Here is a 25,968-nt window from a genome sequence, read left to right on the forward strand (position 1 = left end):
GTGTTGAATACTATTTGAACAAATTGACAGTGACAATACTAAACATGATTATGACAGTCTAATTGGCAGAGTTATGTGTTATCTGTGATAATCAGCAGTATCGCTGTCTTCTGTCGCGCTGACATTAGAGTAGAGTAGCAGACTGTCGCGCGTGCTTACAGCACTCAATGGAATCAATTTCAATTGTTCTAAATTTTGTATGACTTGTGACGAAAATAGTGAAGTAAAAATGATAATATTAATTCGATGAAACACACCTAAATCTCTATTACTAACTTATAATTGTGTTTATTTTGTGCGTAGTGTCAGTATTCAGTGAGTATTATGAACTTTGACGACTATGAAGCCCTTCCGACGAATCAAAACTTCACCACACACATGACCGCAGGAGCCATCGCGGGCGTGATGGAGCATTGCATAATGTATCCTCTAGATTCCGTGAAGGTAAGGATCAGGGCCTCCAGCGGCCGCGAACACTCGACCTAACCTTATCGCCGTGACAGTTGTCGGCTGTCCTATTACGCCACAATTTGCCACTGCAGTTATGTAAAAATCTCTCAATCACCTGCCTGATTGCTAAATAGTTCATCAGATCAATCTAGTTCGCCTAGCTTTAGTATAGAAGTTTTGTTCGTGTTATTGAAGCATGTTACCCTCTCTGGCTTATGTGTCAATAACATGTGATAACGTTGCTCCCGATATTTGTTACTCATTTTCCTCCTATTTTTATTAGAGAGTTTCTTACCTAAGGACATCTTGCGCATGATTAATGAATTACAATAAATTGGATAAGAATTAAATTTGCTACTTTAGGTGATGATGGTCGTAATATATGTATGTCACAGAGCTGTCCTGAGTAACAGGCCGAATAAATAATTAAATAACTAATATAAATCTTGTCCAATCATCGGGTCAACAAATTTCTCACAAGTAAATCACTGAGCAACATTGATAATCATTACGATATGTTGGTTACAGTAATTAATATCTAATGTTAGCCTCCTGGTCTATGTGTGTGCCAATTATTTAAATAAATAAAATATAACATTTGTCGCTTCTGATGCAGTTTGATTGCAAGCTCTTCAGTTCTTACTTCATTATACCTCAATTGTTTCTTTGGACGGCTGGTGGAAATTGAGTAATTATTTTCAATTTTTGCCCCAATTTGAAATATTCTTTCAAAATGCCCATGATTTGACATTTTTAACAGTGACTGTTTGTGTTAATTATTATTGATGTGTGGTTTCCTGCACTTTTGAATAGAACTACTGCATATCTTTGCCATGGATGTCATAAAATGTGACTAAGGTATAGCTTTATGAACTTGGAATTCCTCTTGTAGGTGATGGGCAACCATTCTATCGTGAAGCCAAACAGCTTTTTTTAGAGCTGGTTGGTGCTATACTGCAACGGATACAGATTTGACTATATATATGTATAATTTAAAAAAATATATTCCAGTGAGATGTTATCTTTGTTTACAATTGTATTTGGTTGCTGCCAGGCCACTATCAGTGTCTGATGTCCATTGTGCTAATCCGTCACACAAAATTATCGAGCAATATTACTTTCAGTGATGTTCTACTAAATGCTTACATTTGCCAATGTCTTTGTAGCATGGTGTATTGCAAACCCGTGACATAAAAATTGAAAGTAATCTTAACTGTGTATACTATTTGAAATTTTGAGAAGATTGAGAAAATAAATAATTAATATAATATGTAAACTCTTCTTTGCATTTATAATATTGTTCAGTTAGAATTCGATAGCAGCTGTTCAATGTGTGTGATTGTTATTTAAAAACATGAGGTGCCAATACAGAACATTATTTTTGTTGTTACTATAGACAGTAATGCAACAGTAAAAGGATCGGTATTCGACCTCTACCAAATCTGGCAAACAAGAGCCAATGAAAAGAAATTTGTTTGGTTGATATTTCTTATCTACAACTTAATGATGGCTTTGGGAAAAACTCACTTAAATCCAAAAGCAAGTAGGAAAGTATGCTTACAGCTGGCTTAATATGTGTTATCTTTACCATCATAGGATAAGATGCTGCTAACTTGCATACATTGATCTGTGGAATTAGTATTTGTATAAACACAATCCTTTTTAATATTTTTTGAATGCAAGTTAGCAGTGTCTTATTTTATGATGATACAGAAAGGATATCAGCCAGCTGTAACCACTGGGATATATTAAGATGAAACTTGTTTTTGTGTACTACTATTTGGGTAACATAAATGGCATAATTAATCTTAGAAAGTGGAACACTTGATAAAGAATGCTTATAGACCAGTATAACTGTAAGAAATATGGATATACTCGTAGAAACTGAGCAAAAACAAAAAAATAAGAATCTGGAATGTTGGTAAATATGTATAATGTTTTTGGGTAGTCTAATGCAGTTGTCCCTTTTGGTGTCTGGTGTTGTCCATACTCCATACCATCAGCTTTCTGTTTGTTGTTGTTGTCGCATTGTTTCTCTGTCTGTATGCGTCAGAGGACAGGCTAAACCACCTAATGTCGAGTTGATCTTGTGATAATGAAAATTTGTAGAAATTTTTGGCAGATTGAATAACTATTGAGTTATATCCTTTGCACCTTTTTTAATTCTAAGGGTTCACTAGAAAGAACACTGGTAACAATTGAAATGGTTTAATGAATGTAGGTTCGTTAGCGGCGTTAGATGAGGAAGTAGTCCTTCTTGTTGGCCTTCTGCCAGCACACGTGCGTGAGGAAGGCGTTGTCGCAGTGGTCGGCGCCGCGCTGCGTGCCGCACCCGCGCATGGCCGCCTCGTTGCGCCCGCGCACCTCGTCCGGCAGCATGGCCAGCACCGCCTCCACGTCCACCTCGCCGTCCGTCATCATGCCCGCTGTCTCCATGATGCACTTGATGTAGCACTTGAGCTTGGGGTCCGGGAAGTCGGCCAGGTCGGCGCCCGCGTTCACCTTGTCGACGGGCGCGAGGTCCGCGCCGGTCTCCTCGCCGCAGTTGTCGTGCACCATCTTGGCCAGCTCCGCCATCTCGTCGTCCATGGCCGCGACCGCCGCCAGCACGGCCGCCGCCACCACCCACGCGCTCAGTGCCATCTCCAATGCTCCCGGCCTCACCGGCTCCCGCCTTATAAACGCGACCCTCAATGTCAACGTTATGCTCCAACATATCACATAAATGTGGGCTCCAAATTACATATCTGCCACCATCGATGTGATTAAAAACTGTTTGCATGAAGCGAATGTTTTCCTTTCCGCGTCCTCTATGTTATTTTTTGTTGATACTGTAAAGTCATCTGGTATAATTGCGCGACTGTGACGTCTAATTAGGTATCTTTATAATGTTGGTAAATTGAAGGTTTTAGATGTGAATAGATTTCGAGATGTCACCAATATCACGGTGCGGATGGCAGGTCGCTCGCAAATACTCCGTAATTTCCTGAGTTTGACAAATGACGTGACGGACGTCGGCTACATGTGATGAGGTATAGTGATTGTCCTGCGTTGCTCACAGAATATAATGATGGTAATAATGTACGGAGTAGTATTTCCTCGTTGAAAGCTGACGCGTCTCCGCCCACTGGCATTGGTCCTGGCTGCCACCCGCCGGCGGGGACGCCCACTGCCATAATCACGTCTTTATCCCTTACGGGGTAGACAGAGCTAAAGCACAAGCCCCGTCCAGCTGTGTGCAAAAGTGACAGGTTACTAGCCCATCGCCTAAAAGAAGAATCCCAAGTTTATAAGCCTATCCCTTAGTCGCCTTTTACGACATACGTGGGAAAGAGGAGAAGTGGTCTATTCTTTTTTTATATCGGTATTTTTTATTATTTCACTATTTTGTAATATCTTTTACCAAGATTATATGTTTAATAGATCGTGTTGTTTCAGACCCGGATGCAGTCTCTTCGCTCGCTGCACAACCGCACCATCGGCGAGACCTTCCGCTACATGGTGCGCACGGAGGGGCTGCTCAGGTAATGTCCTCGCCACCAGCTTGATGGCGCTAAACATGATATGCGAGCATTGGGCTTGATGCCGATGACCGCGCGTCTTACGAGTGCAAGTCAGAGTTGGAAGCTGACCCCAGACCACGAAGCACAGATGAGGGTGTAACCGTCATCACACAAAGATTAGAGAGATTGCTGTTGAAGTTGGTTGGTTTAGAAATTCCACTGGAACATGAAGTATAACCGCTTGAAGATTATCTAAGCTTCAGCTAAAAGAAAGCAATATACTGTATTTTGGCTCATAAATGTTCTGATTCTACAGAACTCTGCGGAGAGGATCGGTAATCGTATTTAACAAACACGCTTCAGAATAATATGACCATGTTAAAAAGCCAAAAATTTCAACGTACCTATTAACGTACCTATTTAGATGTCTCAATAAGTATCCGAGGTTCAGCCTTATAGATTTTTATGGACAATGATTTATCTTTCGAATCACCAATTATACTCATAGGACAAGCAGTTTGCAATTCAAGTGGAATATTTTATAGTGACTGATATACTGCAGTAACTTCAGCCATGTCCACACTGCTATCTTTAACTATTATTCTTATTTGTTTTATCTCCAACTTCGCATTTTAGCGCAGCCTGCGTTTCGTACCAGAGTTGTGACTCTGAGTGGTTGAAAATGTGGATTTATTCCATACCATGCCCAGACTCATTACGTAATTTTTATGAATAATCGATGATTAGAAGAGAGAATGGTATTTGCTCCTTATTCTCATAGTGAAAAAACTAGCGAATCATACTTGTAAGGGCGACGTATGACGGCACTGATTATCATATCGTTAAAGCTTCATGAATTTTACGATAGGTCTGTCTGTGTGCAAACTGCCATCTATCTATTTTGTCCTGTTATCAGTCATGACTCGCAATCGGTTATATCTTCATCTCATACTTACTCGTCCAAAATTCTTTCACCAATAGGACCACTCTATCTCTTTCTCATAGATGTCGCAAAAGGCGACTGATGGATAGGCTTAAAAACTTGGGATGCTTTTATTAGGTGATAGGCTATCAACCTGTCTTAACTCTTTGAATCTCAATTGTATCATTAATCCTAACAGCTGAACGTGGCCTATCAGTCTTTCAAGATTGCGGGCTCTGTCTACCCCGCAAGGGATATTGACGTAATTATATGAATGAATGGATATTTTAATAATGAAGCACCATTGCTATAGATGCACTACAAACTCATGACATACATATAATCGGAAATATGTGTTAAAGTTCTAACCAACGTTTATTTCCGTAGCCTTGGATTCGTGGTTCGAAAAGCAAACCTGTCCCAATTGTTAAAAGCTCTTTTCATTTATTTGATTAATGAAGATAGCATTCGACGATGATGAAAAAGTATCCTTAAAGGTTATATCAGAAACTATGGCAACGGAAAACCCGTAAGTAAACCCGCAATTTTGATCGCGGTGAAATCAGCCGGTCGAGGGCGATATCTGGCCGCTTATCAGTTATCAGTGTACGTGACCACGTATCTGGCTGAGGAGTGACCTTCTCGACCTGCCGCCGATGATGCAGCAACGTCCACGTCTCTATTGGTACTTGTAATGTTGTCGCCTTCCGGTCGATTACCATTATTTGATCAAGGAATAGATATTTCGGTTAATACGTCCTAGCGTTAGTCCCGGTTTAATCCTCACCTTTTTCGAGAGCATTCACTCGAATGCATTGGGCATTGCTCCTTCGGTTCGTCAGATAGAAATCTGTCGTGGTTCTAGAATGGTAATGGTCGGTGTCAACTTAATCGTATGTTTACAGACACACTGCCTTTAAAGGCCTGCCAGCTCTGATCAGTCAGCAAAATCATCGATTGTTAAATTGATTAAAAAACCGTTTGTTTGCCTCGGCGCAGGGCAGGGTCGATATTTACATGCGTACTATATACTGCGTCAATTAGCAATGGAATTTGCACAAAACGCATCGTAACCGTGACAGCGGTAAACAGCGATTTCCGCAAGTCATTTAAAAAAAGTAGAAAACCATTTCTCAACCAGCTTGATATTCTTTCCTCGACGATAGCATTGCTTAATTCATGACACATTTTTAAACCAAATCTTAACTAGTCCTGTATTCATTTAAATTTCGAAAGAAAGAGGCCCCATTGAAATTAATAGCTGGCCTATCATTATATACATGGAATAATATCATCAAAACGATGACTGACGTTGGCAGACTAGAGTAAGAGAATTTAAAGTTCCGACGTAACAGTTTCATGCTTCGTTCAGATCAAATCGAAGAAATGTTGTCATTTACGAATGCCAACAGAAAACACACATACGCACGTTTATTAAAAAATTATATGACCAAAATTTGTTTTGCTAATGAAACAATCTTTCATTATCTAATCTCATCATCATTTCGCAACATTTTCTTCTTATAATAGTTATAACCAATACAATGCAGCAGATGCAAGAGATGCACATATAAATAGCGTTAAAATGAATTTTTGATATCACCGACACACCGTATGTCGGAGCGAATCCATTATAATAATAAAAAGTGCATAGGTACAATCGTTGTGCCCCAGACGGCTGTGACTTTGACAAATACACCATCAGATAAAAGAGCTATTTATATATAAGGCTGTTTTGCGAACATAGCTATTAAATAAGCGCAAAAAGTCATATTATGTTAACCAGTGTGTAAAAGAAGCTGATTAAATGAGTATTTTGTTCATGATATTGAGTTAATTGAGTGCAATAATCCGATAGGAGTCAGTTCTGGCGCCCACGTGCACCGCCCTGTGAAGGATTCGCCCTTTTATCAAATCTTTATCGTCGGCCGCGCTATCACCACCCTGTCTGCGTGCCGCACCTCTGCTGATAAATATGTCTCCGCGTCCGTACAGCCACCACATTCTCTAAACTACAGCCGTAGCTGGACGAAGATAATTATGGAGAATAACAAGAAGGACCAGGAAACAGCTAAGTTCATGATAGTGAGTGTTTCTCGCTACCATGAACTTTTTCAAATAACAATGGAATTTTGATTTCCCTGCGCAGGGTAGCTTCAAACGGATTTGTAAGGTGGAATGAGGCATTTGACAGACAGCAGATGGAGGGTCGTGCTTTCCCTCTTGTGAATGCAGTACGCCAGTCCCCTTCCTATAGGACGCAGACGTGTAGTGGCGTCCCGCCCCCGCTCAGCCCGCGTGATCGGTGCTCTATTTAAAATTAAACCTCCGCTGATTTGTGTATTGTGCACCAGTCTATATTACATTACAATAGACCGCCCGGGCTTCAAATCATAGTCATACTACTCTGTCAAGAAAGTAGCAGGAAAAGATCAATAATACACAAACTGTTTGTTATTCATCCAAATTTATTTTATCACCTTCAAAATATGCTCCTTTAGAAACGATACACTTACGCCAACGAATAATCCAATCATCAAAACATTTTTTAAACGCTGTTTCCGGAATTGAGGTCAGTTCTCGCCGCGAATTCTCTTTTATGTCTTCTACCGATTGAAAACGGGTGCCACGAAGTGGTAATTTGAGTTTAGGAAAAAGAAAAAAGTCGGCTGGAGCCATATCTGGTGAATATGGTGGTTGCTCGATGGTATTTGTTGAGTGTTTGGTTAAAAATTCGTTCAGAATGATGGCCTTGTGCGAAGGTGCATTATCATGGTGCAAAATCCAAGAATTTTCTTTCCACAAATCTGGCCTTTTTCGTCGGATTTGCTCTCTTAAACGCCGCATAACACTCAAATAATATTCCTTATTTACCGTTTGACCTTCCGGCAAGAATTCCGAGTGCACAACACCGCGATAGTCAAAGAAAACAGTCAACATGACTTTGACTTTTGAACGACTTTGGCGTGGTTTTTTCGGTTTCGGTTCAGTTGGAAGGCGCCACTCCGAAGCTTGTTGACTAGTTTGCATGTCAAACTCGTAAACCCACGTCTCGTCACCAGTAACAATGCGTTTCATGAATGTTGGGTCGGAATTGACTCGTTCTAGCATGTCCTCAGCGACTCTCATGCGATTGAACATCTGGCTCGAGCTTGGCACAGGAACCTCGTAATTAATTATAGTTTAATTTGAACTTAAATCAAAATTTCAGTACACTCTGTACATAAATCTTTTTAAAATTGGCAATCCATAATATATATATATATATATATTTTTTTTTCTTTTTTCAATATTAAATCTCATAAATATATAAATCTCCCGTGAACAATGTATTCTCCCGTCCACATTCTATTCTAAGTATAATTTAATATTGTGAAGTTGACGTTGTTGATGAAAATGCTGCAGTGCAGTTTGTTACCGCTTCTTCTGCACTGACGCCTTGGAAGCGGCAGTAAACTTAGTTTTTAAGTAATTTATTTGACGTCAACCAAGTTGTTAAACCATACGACAATTATTAAGCGATATAATAATATCCTATAATAATGAATAAAAATTAAAAAAAAAAAAAAAAAAAAAAAAAAAAAAAAAAAATTGAGTTTTTGAAAAAAATTCAGGTCTTTTGGGACTAGCCGAGCGGCAACATGTTTCATACCCAAATTATTAGTTAAAATGGTACGGATCGACTCGTGAGATACAGAAAGTTCGGTGGCTATCTCTCTCAAAGTTGAATGAGGATTTTCAGTCACTATTTCCTTCACTTTTGCGATGTTAACTTCAGTTGCAGACGTTGATGGCCTACCAGAGCGAGGCAAATCTTCCATCACATCTCGACCGCTTTTGAACGCTTTGTACCACTCATAAGCACGAGTTTTTGATAAAGTGGATTCACCGTAAGCCTTCTATAACATTTTCAGTGACTCCGAACACGATATTCCATTGGCAATGCAAAATTTAAGACAAACTCTTTGTTCGATGTTTTTATCCATTATGAAATTAGCAATACACACTAGATATGATATAACTAAAAATAGCACTGTATTTAATGTAAACAACAGATGCAACTCAAACTCCGCGCCAAAATGGAAAACAGTTGTGCCAATCTAACAACAACAAAAAAAACAAAAATTTGAATTTGGAACCATAAATAAATAATCCATTCCCGATACTTTTCTGACTGAATGTATATGTGTAGCCTTATCTTTCTTAAGAATATTGTGTCTCTTAATTTAAAAATGCGCCATTTGAGTTTTATTGATAGAGACTTATGAAGTAGACAACGTTATCCTTAATTTGGGCCATCGAGCCAGATTTTGTTATTCCCACCTCTGCCCGAATTACAGTTTTTTGGTATTTCTTAGTAAAACACCAATCATCATTGTGACTGACTTCAAAACCTTTTCTTTTTTCCGTCTCCTTTTAATTAGGCCAATAAGAATTTTTTTCAAGGTCATTTTCTCGTCTGAATCATTCTTAAGTGAGTGTTTTTCCCTGGTTGATTATATATCGTGTTTCTTAGTCTTTATTAGCTTTACTATGTAAAATTGAATTGACACTTTTAATAAGACATAATTTTAACTAACATTGTTGCTGATAAGTGTTGGAGTACTGAGGAATCTTCTCCTTATAACATTTCGTTCTTATCACTAAGTACACCTCGCTGTGACGTTATTAAATTTTTTTCTTTTGGTATTAAGTTATCAGCACATGAAGTCACGATCACGACTATTCTTAGCTCCACGTTACCAGCGCTCGTTTATGAACTGGATTGAATTCTAGACACGGGACAGTCCCACTGCGGTCCCTTACATTCGCTAGTTTTGGAGCATCGGACATTATGTTTGAAGGACGATGTGAATTTCTGGCTTTTCCCCATTTGTTGGTTGCACATATTTTTTATTTATCTCACCTTTATGTTCAATTTGAATTTCGTATTTCATAACATCATCGAGTATCTAATCGTGTGTCCCATCCACTTGTGATTCATCAGTTATTAGGTTTTGGTCCAAGATATTTTTAACAAGACTTCAACATGGTTTTTCCTGTAAAAATATTTACTCGTATTTTACCAAAATTCTAAGGCTTTGAGTAAAATTTTGTCATGATTCCATCGTTAGTTTAGTAATTATGGATGAAATAATTTCTTAAATATTCAGTAATTAATGCAATCTAAGCACACACAATTACGTTGTTAAACACAATGCAAAAATGATGTATTGTTTTCAAATTACAAATAATGTTTAACAAGATACGCTAGATAAAACTGAAGCAAACAACCTCCTCAGGCAAATATCGCTAATTGGCTTTAAGAGTGAATTTATCTAAGGTATCAGTTATTTAATGATATCAATGATATTAGCACACAAGTCGCGGCTGATAAGTGAGATACCGCACTGGCACACTTACCGACATTGCTCCTCCCACCTCCGCTCAGCCGAACTCGACTCTAGGTACGATCTATGTGTATTGCGGATAATGCGAAGATCTGTAATCTTCTTTTTTGCGAGTAAATAGCAGGAAGTGTTTGTACTAGCAGACGTCGTCAAGGTTGATGCGAGCGCCGACTACAAGATAACTGACCAGATGTTTCTGAAAACTTCCTTCATGAAATATCCCATTTCTCCTTTCTCATGAAAGTTTAGTAAACCCTCTTTAAATGCTCCCTAAGCAGCCAGTTATATAGTTTATTGTTGTTCACTTCATGAGAAATTACTTTTAAATTTTCGGTGTATAATAACTTTATACTTCGGTATTCGAACTATCATCCAAATCATTAATAGTGCAAAGAGGATACAATCGTAGTGATTATATACTCTTTGCACTATTAATGATTTAGTAGTTAGGAAATCCAGTTCTTGTGTAGCAACATTTCGGTGGTTCCTAAATTGGAATGAGCCACTTTTAATAAATTGGCAGATTTATCAACTCGTGAAATAACAGATATGATATTGCGATATTACCATCACGTAATTTGATATAATCCATCGATAGTTAGTTGGCGCCATACTTTCCGCAGTTTGATAACGACCCATCGATCAGCTATTTCAATAATGCTTGGTCCAATATACAGCAGTAATAGTACTTCCTGGTCTCATACAAAACGATACCTGGTTTCCGTTTTCACTAGATATGGGGAAAAAGACGACCTCAACTAGATTAGTAACTGAATTCTAAAGTGCGATGACGTCAGGCCACGGATCGCGGAAGATCTTCAAGTTTATGTTGTAACTACGTCTACATTTTGGTACCTACAATGATTAGTAATTTCGACATTCATACAGATTGATATATCGTATAGTTTAATGTTAGCATGTTTTTCTTAGTAACTTTCTTCAAGTTTTTTCGTAACGCAATTCATGCTCCATGTCTCTATAGAGTGTTGTTAATTACTTGCCTACTGACTTTATTATCATACCATTACTTGCTACACATGTCTGCAGCAAATACACAAAGTTATCTTATCAAGTGACTGAAGTTGAAACTAACGATGTTTCATTGAGTTTTTTTTTTTGCATAAATACAATGATGTCATTCTTTTAAAAATCATTATTTTCAATTAACTCTTTTGTTATTATAACTTAATTTACTCAAGTTAATTTAAAGCTATTTATGTCTCATAGTTTTTGTGTGTCAATAACTATAATCAAAATTTTCATTCATGTGATTGTATTATTACAGCAGCCGGCTATTTACTCGTATAGCGCCATATTTACTCTACACAAGTAATATTTGCGGTGACAAACACACTCTGTACTGATTTTGTTTCAAATATATTTGTCATACTAACATTATAAATGCGAAAGTCTGTCTGTTCTTTGCTGGCTATTTTTACATAGTTAATGAGCTCTATGGTCTAAAGTAAAGATCTTGTCAAAGTGATACCTATCTACAGCGGTCTGTAAAACCATTTCCAGACATTTTCCCGCTTTCAAAACAGTTTTCGTAAATTAATTTTCGCCTTAGTCTAAAACATAAGATTTGTTGACAATAGCAAGCTTTTTTGTAGCGCTACGTGTTAATTTTAACAAGATGTTTGATGCTGTAAGATTAAATAACGTTGTGCAATCACGCAAAACATTGCAAACTCGAGTGTTGGTTTCCCAGCGCAAAATAATTGTAATTGTTTGTTCATTATCTAGTGCGAATGTCGCGATGAGCCGCAATTGTCTGTGGCGGCGTCCGGGATTCACCGACCTGCGTCAGCGTTTAGGGAACTGCTAATTATTACCTCCCGACCTGCAGCATTTATTTGGATTTAAACAACTTTCTTAGTTGAAATTCTAAACGATTAAAACATGAAACTGTATTCTGTTACTTTCTTTAAAACATGCCAAACCTGAAAAAAAAGTAAGATGATCAAAATTAAGGAATATATCTAAACGGTACTTGTTATTAGTTTACTCATTTTTGGTCCAATACACCTTACATATGTATATAGCGTGACTCGGATCGGAACCGGTTATACTTAAAACGATCGAAGGTTAATTTCATTTGTGCGTACTCGCTACCGAAGCAGGCACGTCACGCCGCAAATATAATATACATGCAGTTGGAGGAAGCAATCATTTGGTTTGATTAGAAACTGCAGTTCCTGTGGCACCGCGCTCTCGGTCTGAGGGCCGGGTTGCCAACGCCCTGGTTACAACTGGCTTTCAGGAAAATGCAGGCGATAGGCGCCGGCATCATCATGCTGTTATCCATAATCGATCTGTTAAATTGCATCAATGTTTGCGGCTATCTCGATTATCTAAATTAAGGTTGATTTTTCAGTGGACGGCAAAACTATGCTTCAGACAGAGGCTTGTGGATGGAGAAATGGGGTAGCCTCTGCCCAGCAGTAGGACACAAATACAAAATAGGCCTAAAATGGCTGACTTAAGAGACAAGAATCTGCTAGAATTTCCGTTAGGTTATATAGATGATAAAGAATGCTAAATGTCAGGAAGAAATTGTTGGGTTAAATTGTTATTGAACGATATTTTCAGCGCCGGTCACAGTACCACGTCTATTTGTCTTTTTACGAATCATTTGGACTTTACAATTAATTAACGTCACTCGTACCATTATATCTTAAAGTCCATACAAGTGCGATCTGTTTACTTTATTGCAAACTCCGTCTGCCATCACAACATATTTAAACAAAAATATGTTTACTTCTGATTCTCACTACGAAAGAATCTTTTAAGCACCTTACGGTGGTTTTTATGTCACGTCATAAAGGTCAAGAGTTGACGTATCGATGGGACAATATCAGCACGTCCATATCATGTTCCGCTGGTCGGCAGTGTATCGTGGAAGGCACGAGCGCCGGTGATTTGCTGCTCTTATCAGCGCGGCGTTGTCACGGACGAACTTGTTGACTCCTTACACATTGTGCTCTTATACAAACATGCCGCGGCTTACCTACTTATTGTCTTATTATCTTCTTTCAATAGTGCGTTCTTGCATTTCTCAGAAAACTCCAAATACAAATAATGAGATACTTCTGGCTTTATTTGAACCTAAATTAAATACCTCATCTATTAAGGTGACATCGCTTATCATTTGCGGCAAATAAATTAAAATAGAATTATCAAGTTAGGTTGTAACCTGTACTGATATATTGTGTTATCAACACTTAATGTCGCTGTCGGAGTATGTTGCCGTTTCTGTTCTTCCGCTTACTTGATTATTTCAGTTACCTCCTTTGTGGTTCACCACAGAGGAAACAGGAATGATTTTCAAAAATGTTGTAACATAAACTAACGCACCGTCTTCTTGCTCTTATTCATTCTTGTATTTCGAATTTATAACGAAATATTAGATGAACTGTTTTTGGAGGGTACTATAAAATATTAAACGCACGTGGCGTAATAATCTATTACGGTATATTTAAAAAGTCTCCCATCGAAGCCTGGGTCTGAATAATTGATTGCTTTATATTTCGGGGGCAGCCGCAGCACGGCCAAGGGCGCAGCTATCGATCCTGTTTGAAAGACGTCGCGTGTCTTTGTTACCTGACAGTATACAAGTCTAAATTATATCGATAAAAGGCATTAAGTAATGTTTTCTAAGTAGTACCGTAGTAGTTTACTTTTGCTTAATGCACTTTTACGTCAGGAGAGGCGCTATGTTGCAATCTTGTAGCGTTCCCGTTTGGTAGCCTTCCTTAGCTTCATGTCTTGCTACTTCAGCTGAAGGACAAATAAACGTCTCAATATTACTTGCTGTGACATGAACCTGTTCAGGAACTACCTCGTTATCATAATGTTTACAATCAAAATCAAAAAAATGTTTCAGTTAGATGGTGTAAATATTGGGTTCACATGTCCTTCCGATTGCCAGACAGATAATAAACTAGTAGTTAGTAAATCTGTTTGACATTGTTTTTCGTACAGCCGACACAACTGTATTTTTAAGCATACTCAAACCATGGGGTGTAGCGGTATTAAGTAACAACATAGGTATTGTTTAGAATGAAAGTAATATTCGTGTATGTTGCGCAGGCCCATCCGCGGCATGACGGCGGTGGTGGCGGGCGCGGGCCCGGCGCACGCCTGCTACTTCGCCACGTACGAGCACGCCAAGCAGACGCTCTCGCACCTCACCAGGCATCGGCACGACCACATCACGCACGGTAAACAGCGCTCTCTCGTCAGCGGCGCAAGCCTTCTTTTGTAACGGTCGGCTCTCGACACCTAAATGATCACATTGAACAGGATCAACTATTGCTGTTTCACCTTGTGCAGTGTGGACAATATAATTGGAAATTTCATTCTACCGTCCATTCTCAATAGCATTAGATCTTCATATTGTTGTTGCGTCGTTGAAGACTTTTTAGGGTGTTTACCCTTTAAATTAGCACACAGACGGGTAGGCGGGTGTGCCAAGAGTAAATAGAGTAAGATTTCTAGTCCAGTTCAATGAAGATTCTATGAGAAAATTACTAGTGCAATTACTCGTTTTGTTTTGTGGTGAACCATGACTTTAATACTATTAAGATAAATAATGTAGTCGTGTACGTGTTTCAGGTCTGTCTGGGTGCTTGGCGTCGCTGGTGCACGACGCCGTCTCCAACCCCACTGAAGGTAAAATACGCAATGCTATATATACAATAAGTATTGTATGTGTGACATATCTCAACAAAATCTCGCTAGTTTCATTGGAGAAGGATTATATGGTTATTAGTTGTCCCGTGTAAGTTATTTCGGAATAAGATACACGTGTTTTGGCAAAATAGATTATATATTTCGAACATGTTAATAGCCGAAACAAAAATAGTGAATGACAAAGACAAAGGTTTCATTCAGTCCGCTATTACGTCAGGCTATGTATGACTACCCGGGACGTTTTCCTCGAGGCGAGATTAATTTCTAAGAAATCCACTGCAAGTGCGTCTAACGCGGCCTCAATGCGTTTTCCTCGAACAAATCGCCGCCAATTATATACGCGTCTTACTCCAATACTATTATTATTAATCACTAGCGTCAGAAATTTAAATTTACACGCGATAGGCGGAGGAAATAACGCCTACTTTAAACGTTGGCTGTTGTAGGGTAATTGCGTCGGTTTGGCGTCCAGTTCTACTTTTCGTCCATTTAACTTCTAAACGCATATAAAAGGAATATAAACACACCTTTGCGCGCATGTTGCATCTTGTCACGATCCTTCATACTTAAGCAACAGTTCTAACAACCACAAAATCCAATTTGTCAAGTGAAAACTTTGAAAAAATTAAACTCAGTGGCCGGCATGTGTTCGTGTTTTGTAGACGTCATTGCCGATACAAAAAAAAATAGCTGGTGCAGGAACACTCCGTGGTGGGTTTTATGACTATTTCACATAGATTGAGTAATATTTTGGCATGTAAGGATATTTAAGAGTATAACTAACATTATGTTTAGGTTATTTTACAATGTTTTTGTAGTAATCTTAGTAAAAGTTTGCGGACAAATACTGACATGCCTATTTTACCAATTATTTGGTATCCGTCCACGTGGACGGAAACTAAAACAGCAAGCTAAATATTTGGAATGTTCATTTTACTTTTTCAGACCTATAAAAATATATGTGTTTTCTTAAGATATGAACTTTATTGGCTATTTGACAAGATATTTAGTTAACGTCCAATAATTTCTCGGTATTGCTTGTTTAAAAAAAAATGTTTAAATGGCATGGACGAAAACTAAACAGCAATTTTTTTTGTATTAGTTTTCGTCCATAATAGTGTGGAATCTACTTCTAACACATTTTCTTGTTAATTCGTACAGGTTTTTCTAGTAGGTACTAAACTATGAAATTAATTGTTATAGATGGATTCGGGGAAATAAAAAAAGCAGGAAATCTACTGCTGAAGAATAAATATTTTTGTTGATTAAATAAAAGATTAAGAAAACAGTTTTTATTTAACATTGCACTTTTACTCTTTTTTACATACTGGACGGAAACTAGATCACATCAGGGCGAAAACCAAACTTTTTTGGACGAAAACTAGTGAAATCTGCCATTTAACATTTAATTATTTATATAAAAAACAATGTAGTTATAATGAAAAGTTTCTTAATTTTTATCAAAAATAGACTATATGAGGTATATAAACAAATATGAGCTATTTTAATTAGGATACTTTATCATATTATTTTTACGTCTGAAAGCTAGCAACTCCGCTAATTGGACGAAAACCAGCGCAATCACCCTATCCAGTGACAGGAAAGTCTCATAACTAAGTATTTACTGTGTTTTTTATCAAACTTATGACTCGACGGTCATCCATCAAATCGTTTTTTATTTGTTAATAATTGGTTTTCAACTCCATTGCAAAAACTTCACGCTGTTTTGGCTATATTGACCTGAGGCTCACTACGCGACCTGAGCTTACACTCAATACTTAAACTTGTGAAATTAATAGTCGACAACAAAGTCAGAAGGTATCCTAAGCAGATCGGTTGATTAGTAAACAATACAGCTGCACCACACTACAAGGAAAACTGTCAGTCGCGCAAACACGGGAAGCGGCGTGAGTCAACATCGTCTCGTCGCCCGGGAAAGCCCGCCGCGGCCCGCGACGGGCAGCCCATGTTTGTGTAACGTTGGCGGACGGACGGCCATACTGTTAACACTCAACATGTTGTTTTGAGAACTATGCTACCACTGAAAATGCTAGGTTCCGCCGCTTCTTCGACACTTGCGCTTTGGAAGCGATTTTAGATTTAAAGCGTTTGTGAATAACAATAAAAATATAAATAAGAATTTCTACATATCCCTTAATTTGCCCCTTAGTCTAGGGATGAAGGGTACATTATTTTTGAACTGATTCTGTGCAGTTTCGTGGCTAAGTCTATAATTTCTATAATATTGAGTTGCGTTTCCTTCCCGGTGGATCGAAATGTGCCGCTTGGCGCCGGCGCAACTCCGAGTTAAAGGTTACCCCCCCACCTGAACTTTTGCTTATAAATATTTATCGTTTGTTAAGTACTATCATATTCTCTTCGTTATCATGCAAACATGTCGTACATCGTGTTAATGATTTGTGAGAAACAGAAACAAACTCTTATGCAAAAGTTACTTAAGAAAAATTTGCAATTTGAACGATTTTATAATAAAGTCCCATCTATCAATAACTAAAGTAAAACACATATATCCACTTTGACGATACTGTAATCATTATATAATAGGTATGACATTTCCATAATTAATATGTTAAAACTTGTTTATTTACTTTAGATTTGTGACTAAAATAATACATTGTATGATTAGCCTTCGAATGTTTATAGGTCAGTGAGATGAACTGCAGATAACCACACACTACTCCACTTACATTATCTGTGTTTATGTGGCCCATTATCGCCGGGCAAATAAAAACTATAACAACACCATTATGGTGGCAAAGATCACGCCGCGCCCTGCGCGCTCCGCTTCTAACCGGAAAAGTATTTAATCGCTGCGATAAGGACGCCATTGACACACTCTCAACGCGCACAGATGGTTGTTTCTATGTCTACCTATAGGATTTTTATTATACTCGTCACATTTGATTGCGATAAGGTTAAACTTAATAATTGAATGATTACTACCTACTTTGCAAAAATATAACGCTAAATAAATTAACATGAAGATGTCTGCCAGACTCAACTAGCTTGAGACAACAGCCGCTGCATCGCACCGCGATCACATTGCAGCGCATTATGTTGTAGCTCTGATACTGATTGTAGCGATGCTGATAAGTGGCGTCCAATATTAATGTTATTAATTTTACACGTTTAAAATTTGTGTTTCAAATCTTTGATATTGATTGGAAATTACTAACTTGAAATGATTAATTTGGGGACGTCCTGGCGAGCGGTCAGGTCCAGACTGCTGAAATGCGAAATCGACGAAGTTGCACGAAGGGAATAATGAATGTGGATGAAGCCAAAGAACTATGCAGGGATCATGGCAAGTGAGAGATATAGTCTCTGCCTAGCCCTCGGGGACGAAGGCGTGATATTTTTGCATGTATGTTAGAAAATATATGGAACTACGATCGGTAGAAATAATGTAGTTACTTGTTCTCTACCGTCTCTGTAACATGTTTTGATCTATAAAAATAAAGGATAATTTTGAATGGGCAATGGTCAGTTGCGACCATTGCGACAGCTAAGATCACGCAACCTTCATGTAGCAATTTGTATAGTTTATTTCCCGTCTCATTTTTTTTTTGCCTTTTTTAGCGCGCATTTTATTATTGTATATACTAAAATCTTTCTTACAAAATTAATAGGGAGTTCAACTTGTATTATTGTTTTATTTATTACTAGAGGCCGCCCGCGACTTCGTCCGCATGGAAACCCTATCAATCCCGCGGGAACTCTGGGATAAAAAGTAGCCTATGTGTTATTCTGGGTCTTCAGCTACCTACATACCAAATTTCATGGTAATCGGTTCAGTAGTTTTTGCGTGAAAGAGTAACAAACATCCATACATCCATACAAACTTTCGCCTTTATAATAGTAGTAGGATTTTTATGTATTATTGTTTGAAAATACAATAACGCAACCTATTTGAATAAGCCATAGATTGAAATAGGTTAGAACTGGCCACCTATAAAAAATATATTAAACAAAAAAGAAAGAGAATGACGCGGGAACTACGTTTTTTTTAAAATTACAGCTCAGTACAAATGTTTAAGTCCATATTTTTGTAATGTATATAACACATTAAATGTCAATGAGTCCAAATATATAAGTGCAGTGATTTTTAAGAATAAGTGCAGTTTTACTTCATAGAACATTACCTTCCTTTTACAAGTTTCAGTAAAGTGAATAAATAAATGCATGCATCAACATTAACATTGGTCCTCAATCGAGCCAAATAATTTCCAGCTTATTGTACACCTCATTCAAAATTAGTTTCTGCAGTATAAAAAAAACGCTCTGACTAAATTAGGTTTCTTTCCACCACAATAAATAATATATGTTTCTATACGCAACGCGAAAACTGGAGTACGAAGCCGTGATCAGTTTTGCTACATCAATATCCAACAGGAACTCATCTACAGTCAATGAAGTACAATCATCGCCCATTTGTACGTATAATAACTGATTTTTATCTGAACAGTCGTGTGTGTTTAAGAAGATCTGTTGTATAGTTTAAGGAAGCCATCAAGCTCGCTTCAAGATTAGTCAATGAGAACAGTTTCAAGACAATTTCTTTTAATTTCTTTTCAATATACTTACCAACCTAGGTTTAGTTTGTATAAGTAGGACTTAGATCGATGTAAATATGGAGGTTTTGATTAATGTTCAGAAGCGCCTTAATCATTTGATTGAAAAAGCTCTTACTAATTTAAATAACTTTCCTAAAGAACAACTATCGCAAGAACAAATTGAAGTTAGACTAAATAATCTAGAACAAAATTGGAATTTGTTTAAAGATAACGATGTTAAACTTTATAGTGTCGTAGAACAAGAACAATTGTATAATACAGAATATGTATGTAATTCTATGTACGAAAAGACTGAGGAAGCATTCATTATTTGTAAAACACAGTTCATGATAACTCTAAAGCAATACGCTTCAGCCTCTACCTTAGCCGAATCGAAAACTAACTCTTTTGTTCATGCAAATCCCGTGATAAAACTACCTAAGATCTGCATTCCTATGTTTTCAGGGGCCTATTCAGAATGGTCAACATTTCGAAATCTTTTTCTTTCTCTAATTCACAACAATAATTCACTTAATGATTTACAAAAGCTACACTATCTTAAAAGCTACCTAACAGGAGAAGCCGAAAAGCTGGTCAGGCACACACCTATAACCAATGAAAATTACACTCAGTGCTGGGAAAAGTTAGAAAATCGTTATAACAACAAAAAATACCTTATTAACTGCATTCTGAAAAGGTTGTTCAATCAGAAGTGTATGAAAATTGAGTCGGGAGATTTGTTGAAAGGTATTTTAGACACAACTAATGATTGCCTAAGTGCACTTCTTAATTTAGATATTGACGTGAGTACCTGGGATCCAATTATAATCCATATAGTATCCGAAAAGCTGGACCCAGAGACTCGAAAGGAGTGGGAGATGTACACTTTTGACCTGGGTTTGAATGAATTGCCGAAATTAAAACACTTTCAACATTTTATAGAAAAACGTTTCAGAGCATTGGAAAATTTAGAGAACGAAAATCAGGCCAGTAGCTCTCCTACTCACGTAACGAAGTGCATGTTAACTGTAAATCTTACAGATAGACATTGTGAGTTTTGCTCCGAAAAACATAAGTTGTGTTTTTGTAAAAAATTTGTAAAGCTTTCTTTAGAAGATAGACATGATTTTGTAAATAATAACAATATATGTATTAATTGTTTAGGTGGTAACCATATTATATCCGAGTGTAGGAAACCAAGTACATGTCGAATTTGTGATCAGCGACACCATTCTCTTTTACATCATAACGTACAAGGAAATCATAATAATTCCATAGTTCCAAATAGTCCATCTGATCATCATAATAATGATAAAAAATATAATACATCAAATGTTTTATTACCTACTGCTTTAATAACCATTAAGTCAAAAGATAATGTACATAATCAAATAAGGACATTAATAGACCAAAGCTCACAAGCCTGTTTCATAAATGAGGCTGCTGTTCGACGATTACATTTAAAGAAAATACCAGTCCATAGAAATATATTTAGCTTAGGTCACAAAAGGTCTACAGAGGTAAAGTACATGGTTCAAATCACCTTAAAGTCTAGAGTTGATCCTGCTTTCAAATTAAATGTGAATGCCTATGTCATTCCTAAAATAACATCACCTTTACCAGAACAAGATATACATTTAAGCTGTTTAAGATGGAACTTAGAGCACCATTACTTAGCTGATCCTGAATTTAATATTTCTAATGACATTGATTTGTTACTTGGTAGTGATGTTTACGGTTTTATTGTAAAAAATGGAATAAAAAGAAACCCGTCAAACTCTTTAATAGCTCAAAATACTAGTTTTGGATGGATCATTTCTGGTTTAATGCCTTTCCATCCTAACCATGATGTACAGATTCAGGAATAAGTATTTATAGCATTTATATTGTTAATTATTTAAAGGATATGATACAATAATGAGAGGAAAGTACGATTAGATTAAAAATTTATGTAAGTTAGACATGAATAGTTAGTGATGTTCCATTTAGCATGATGTGATTTTTAAGGACATCTCTGCAATAGATGTCCTTGCCGGCGGGTATGTTTGAAAATACAATAACGCAACCTATTTGAATAAGCCATAGATTGAAATAGGTTAGAACTGGCCACCTATAAAAAATATATTAAACAAAAAAGAAAGAGAATGACGCGGGAACTACGTTTTTTTTAAAATTACAGCTCAGTACAAATGTTTAAGTCCATATTTTTGTAATGTATATAACACATTAAATGTCAATGAGTCCAAATATATAAGTGCAGTGATTTTTAAGAATAAGTGCAGTTTTACTTCATAGAACATTACCTTCCTTTTACAAGTTTCAGTAAAGTGAATAAATAAATGCATGCATCAACATTAACAATTATTATATTTTTCACCATTTATCACACATCTCTCTAAAATCCGAGGTTCATTATTGAGGTTTGGGTCTTTTTCTAAATATTTGAATAGTTATTGATTGTCTTGTGCTAATGTTTCAGTGGTGAAGCAGCGAATGCAGATGCTGGACTCTCAGTACCGGAGCGTGTGGGAGTGCGCGCGCGGCGTGTACCGCGCCGAGGGCATCAGGGCCTTCTACCGGTCTTACGGCACGCAGGTAGGATTTGGACAATGGACTTACAAAGTTATAAATCATGTTATATTAATGAAGGTCTTACTGTTATGTTATACACATAATGAATATTCTTTTTCCTTATTTATAAAATAGCACTCGTACTAATGGGTTCCGTGGTGAACTGATAGCGTGTCGGTCGCGCAGGTGGCGATGAACGTGCCGTACACGGCGCTGCACTTCGTGACGTACGAGTGGTGCCAGCGCGCGCTGAACCCGTCGCGCGGCTACTCGCCGGGCGCGCACGCGGCGGCGGGCGCGGCGGCGGGCGCGCTGGCCGCCGCCGCCACCACGCCGCTGGACGTGTGCAAGACCGTGCTCAACACGCAGGCGGCGCGCGCCGACGGGCTGGCGCAGGCGGCGGCGGCCGTGCTGCGCGCCGGCGGCCCGCCCGCCTTCTTCCGCGGCGTCAGCGCGCGCGTGCTCTACCAGATGCCCGCCGCCGCCATCTGCTGGCTCACCTACGAGACCTTCAAGCATCTGCTCGCGCCGGTGCGTATGTCGCAACACTATTTATAATCATCAGTCTAATTATCTAATGAAAATTTATTCTTTTATGCATACTACAAACATATTACCACGTCTTTACCCCTTACGGGGTTAACGTAGCCAACAATCGTAAAAAGACTGAAGGACCCCGTTCAGCTGTATATCTTTATAATGGAATTTAATTTAAATAGTGACAGGTTGCTTGCCCATCGCCTTAATGAAGAATCCCTAGTTTATTAGCCTACCACAAGTCGCTTATTCTTTAATAAGGTATCATTATCATCCTGGCGTTTGTCGTAGTTGCATTCTCATAGTGATGGTGAGCCCGGGCCCTCCTATTGTCATTATCTTGGCAAGGGTGAAGTGGGTAAGCCCTCCATATTGTAGCTGGTGACTTTCAGTTCCTGTATGAGAGGGTGTGATGTCACTATCCCACTGCCAGCCATCCTCGTCGAATTACGGGAGGTGTGCGCTGCCAGGCTTTGTGTCTTCATCTCCTACAAATGTCTTAAATGTCCCTTTAGTTAGGTAAGCACTGTTTGACTAACGCGTGGTGTTCGCCAGTAGACGGAGCCGAGGAGCGAGGAGGCGGGGGCGGGCGCGGGCGCGGGGGGCGTGTCCGGGGGAGTGGCGGGGGGCGTGGCGGGGGGAGTGTCCGGAGGAGTGTCGGGGGGCGTGGCGCCGCAGCTGGCGCGCGCGGGGCTGGCGGTCCCGCTGCGGCTGGCCGCCACCTCCGCCGACTAGGGCCGCATAATACAGTCATCAAAGTGTACATAGTCATAGACCTGCTCTGTCTTCACACTCGTTGCACTGCAAACACTTTACTTATTCTCCTTTATAGAGGAACATTTTGAATTGTGATAATAGAATATTGTTTCACCCTCTAAGAGTTGTTTTCTTTTTATTGTGTGACGAAGCGTGTCGCTGAAAATCCGATTTGATGTCGATGAAATTGTTTGTCGAAATTATTTGTTATAAAAGTCACTTTACAATCCAAATCGATCAAAGCAGAGTAACGAGTGTGGTTAAAGGTTGTTGTCTTTTTGGATCAAAGGATATCAAGACAGACTCGGAACTTTACAAAGTGCTCCATTCGTAATGTGGCATAAAATGCCTCCAAGCGAGTTAAAAAAAAACATTGAGTTGTATTAAAGTAAACTATAAAAAATAGCAAAAGAATGTTCAGGATAAACGTTCGGAATGGACTCTCAGTCCGAAGCCAATGAAATCCTTTGGCCGGACGCCAGTATATCGTAAAACCATGTAAATAGCAATGAGAACCTTCGTCTGTGATCGTGTGGGTTCGGAACGGACCGCTCGGTATTTTTTATTTCGTTTTACATTCGAGAGCGAACGCGTTTTCCTAGATGTATTGAACTTTATAATTTTTGTAATAAACTTTTTTTGTTGTGAGAGATTAAGAGATGACGTTGGTGCGCTGGACTGGTTGCGTCGTGTGTAATGTATATGTTGTGTTTATAATTAGTATATATATATGTAGAAATTTGGCTGCATACATTTGACAGTTGTTCGTTACCAAAATGGCGGCGGTACAAGTAAATGAACGAACAAATAAGTAGGGCCGCCTGGTTCTGACATAAGACATGCGTACTTAGTAATCATCATTGAAAGTATCTGAATAAAAATGTTAAATGTAATACGGAGGTTTATTTTAATAGTATACATATAATCATAGAAAAGTATTTAATTTTGGTCAGGACAAAGTGATATCCAAATGTTTGAGTATGTAGCGGAGTTGAAGAGCGCTGATCAATTCAAATATTTATATTGATAAATTTATAAGTAGGTATAATTTGGGAGTCTCTTAAAATCAAAATTTAATATTTTGGGAAAGTTCCTCTTTTATTTTTGTTCAGTGGATTGATCGCGAGCGTTTTTGGTGCAGTGATTTACTAGCTTTAGGGATTTCGGCAACTTTCACAGGTGTATTTGATAATTTGGTCAAATTTAATGATATTGTTAGACCCGATTGAAACCTTGAAATGATGTTGCAGTATTATTTTTATAGTAAACGAGCGTAATTTTTAGTTTTGGTTAAGTTTTGTGAACTTGAGTAGTGAGTATTGTGTCCAATGTGAATGTTTTGTTTTTGTTAGCTCGACATGAAACTGTCTCGCTCCGTTAGTAAAACACATTTTTACATAATTGGACCATGTTTACGTTTTGTCTCATTAGCGCTGTGCTGGTATCGCATCAGTGTGAACGAAACCTTGGTTGAACGATACGTAGCTAATACAGTAGCTATAGCGATTTTTTACATATTCGTTGGTGTGAAGCATCAAAAGATCAATATGTTTTGTGACAGCGAGTCCAGCGCACGTAACAGGCTCAGTGCTGTGAATACTCGACGCAAACTATTCACGCGAATATCACATTAACTGCGTTTCCACTCCATTGAAAATGATCTGCCAAACGACAGATTTATATTGCCGTTCCACAGTAACCGTACAGAATAGACAAGGATGGCGATAAATGTTCCCATGACAGGTCATTTTCACAGAATAAACATATTAAATTGTAAAATTATCGGTTTCCTGGTTACCGCCGGCAGCTAGTCAGAGGCCGCGGAGGACGCGACTTTTAATTTTTTATTACTTTTTCTGTTTTAGCGTCGCGGCGTCCGCCCGCGGCCTGCGCTGTGCCGAGTCACGGCGAGCGACGGCCTCGTCGCGCTGCGCGGGTAGTAACCGCGTGTCGTGTATACATCACGAGCGTGTCGTGTATACGCCTCACGCGTGTTGCGTAATGACACGCCGCGCAGTCGGAAGTTTTCGTTTACAGGGTTCACAATTCGAACGATGTATTTTAGTAACGCGATAGTTTCGTATTACTTGTGAAATTATATATTATACAGTTTAGTTGTTACGTGTTGTTTAGCGGCTCGGGGACTGTGGTCGGGATCTCGCGTGCGGGATGGAAAACTAGCGGTGCTTGTGTGAGGCCGCGCGCCGTGGCGCCGTGTGCCGCGACACGGCGGGCGGCCGCCGGGTCGGCCGACACACGCGATTATTACGTTATTGTTTGTGTACATTGTATTTGTTATATTTATGAGTTTTATAGGAAAATAAGATTAATTTAAATTAAGAGTTTTAAAGTTAAAAGTATTTGTATAGAAATTAATCTTTAGCGCTGTTCTGGCCTGGCCAGAGACAAGTTCAAAATTTTTGAGCAAAAATTGTCAAAATACATAGTAATAAAATGTTCGACAATATTGTACTTGTTTAATTGTTCTGCCCATTGCCCATACATATAAATGTAAATACTTAATCACAAAAGAATTTTTCATACAATAAACGTTTACCCTTGCTAGCAGT

The 25,968-nt window shown here is 38.4% G+C and overlaps 2 protein-coding genes across 5 annotated transcripts; one reads left to right on the top strand and one right to left on the bottom strand.

The window, feature by feature from the left end:
* The first annotated feature begins 83 nt into the window (after positions 1 to 83).
* Positions 84 to 25,865, top strand: LOC106140461 (mitoferrin-1). Of its 4 annotated transcripts, XM_060950951.1 has the most exons (8): positions 84 to 444; positions 3,889 to 3,974; positions 14,358 to 14,488; positions 14,883 to 14,939; positions 22,014 to 22,129; positions 22,292 to 22,402; positions 22,502 to 22,636; positions 23,201 to 25,865. In XM_060950951.1, the coding sequence occupies exons 1-8, from the start codon at positions 325 to 327 to the stop codon at positions 23,375 to 23,377; spliced, it is 933 nt and encodes a 310-aa protein (XP_060806934.1). In that variant the 5' UTR covers positions 84 to 324; the 3' UTR covers positions 23,378 to 25,865. The 4 variants fall into 4 exon arrangements, with proteins under 4 accessions (XP_060806934.1, XP_060806933.1, XP_060806935.1 ...); XM_060950950.1 differs by having other exon boundaries at positions 22,292 to 22,636; XM_060950952.1 differs by having other exon boundaries at positions 22,292 to 22,636; positions 25,264 to 25,865.
* On the bottom strand, positions 2,643 to 3,270 carry LOC106140462 (general odorant-binding protein 69a-like). The gene has a single exon (XM_013342057.2). It carries the CDS (start codon positions 3,091 to 3,093, stop codon positions 2,686 to 2,688), a length of 408 nt encoding a protein of 135 aa, XP_013197511.1. The 5' UTR covers positions 3,094 to 3,270; the 3' UTR covers positions 2,643 to 2,685.
* Positions 25,866 to 25,968: the final 103 nt, after the last annotated feature.

This window comes from Amyelois transitella, chromosome 23, assembly GCF_032362555.1.
Source record: "Amyelois transitella isolate CPQ chromosome 23, ilAmyTran1.1, whole genome shotgun sequence".
In the NCBI taxonomy this organism is placed as follows: Eukaryota; Metazoa; Arthropoda; class Insecta; order Lepidoptera; family Pyralidae; genus Amyelois; species Amyelois transitella.

Excerpts from the sequence above, each read along its gene's own strand:
- LOC106140461 (XM_060950950.1), top strand. The coding sequence starts at position 325 with ATGAACTTTGACGACTATGAAGCCCTTCCGACGAATCAAAACTTCACC. Across the intron at positions 14,940-22,013 it reads CGTCTCCAACCCCACTGAAG|TGGTGAAGCAGCGAATGCAG; the intron begins GTAAAATACGCA and ends CTAATGTTTCAG. Across the intron at positions 22,637-23,200 it reads TCAAGCATCTGCTCGCGCCG|ACGGAGCCGAGGAGCGAGGA; the intron begins GTGCGTATGTCG and ends GTTCGCCAGTAG.
- LOC106140462 (XM_013342057.2), bottom strand. The coding sequence starts at position 3,093 with ATGGCACTGAGCGCGTGGGTGGTGGCGGCGGCCGTGCTGGCGGCGGTC.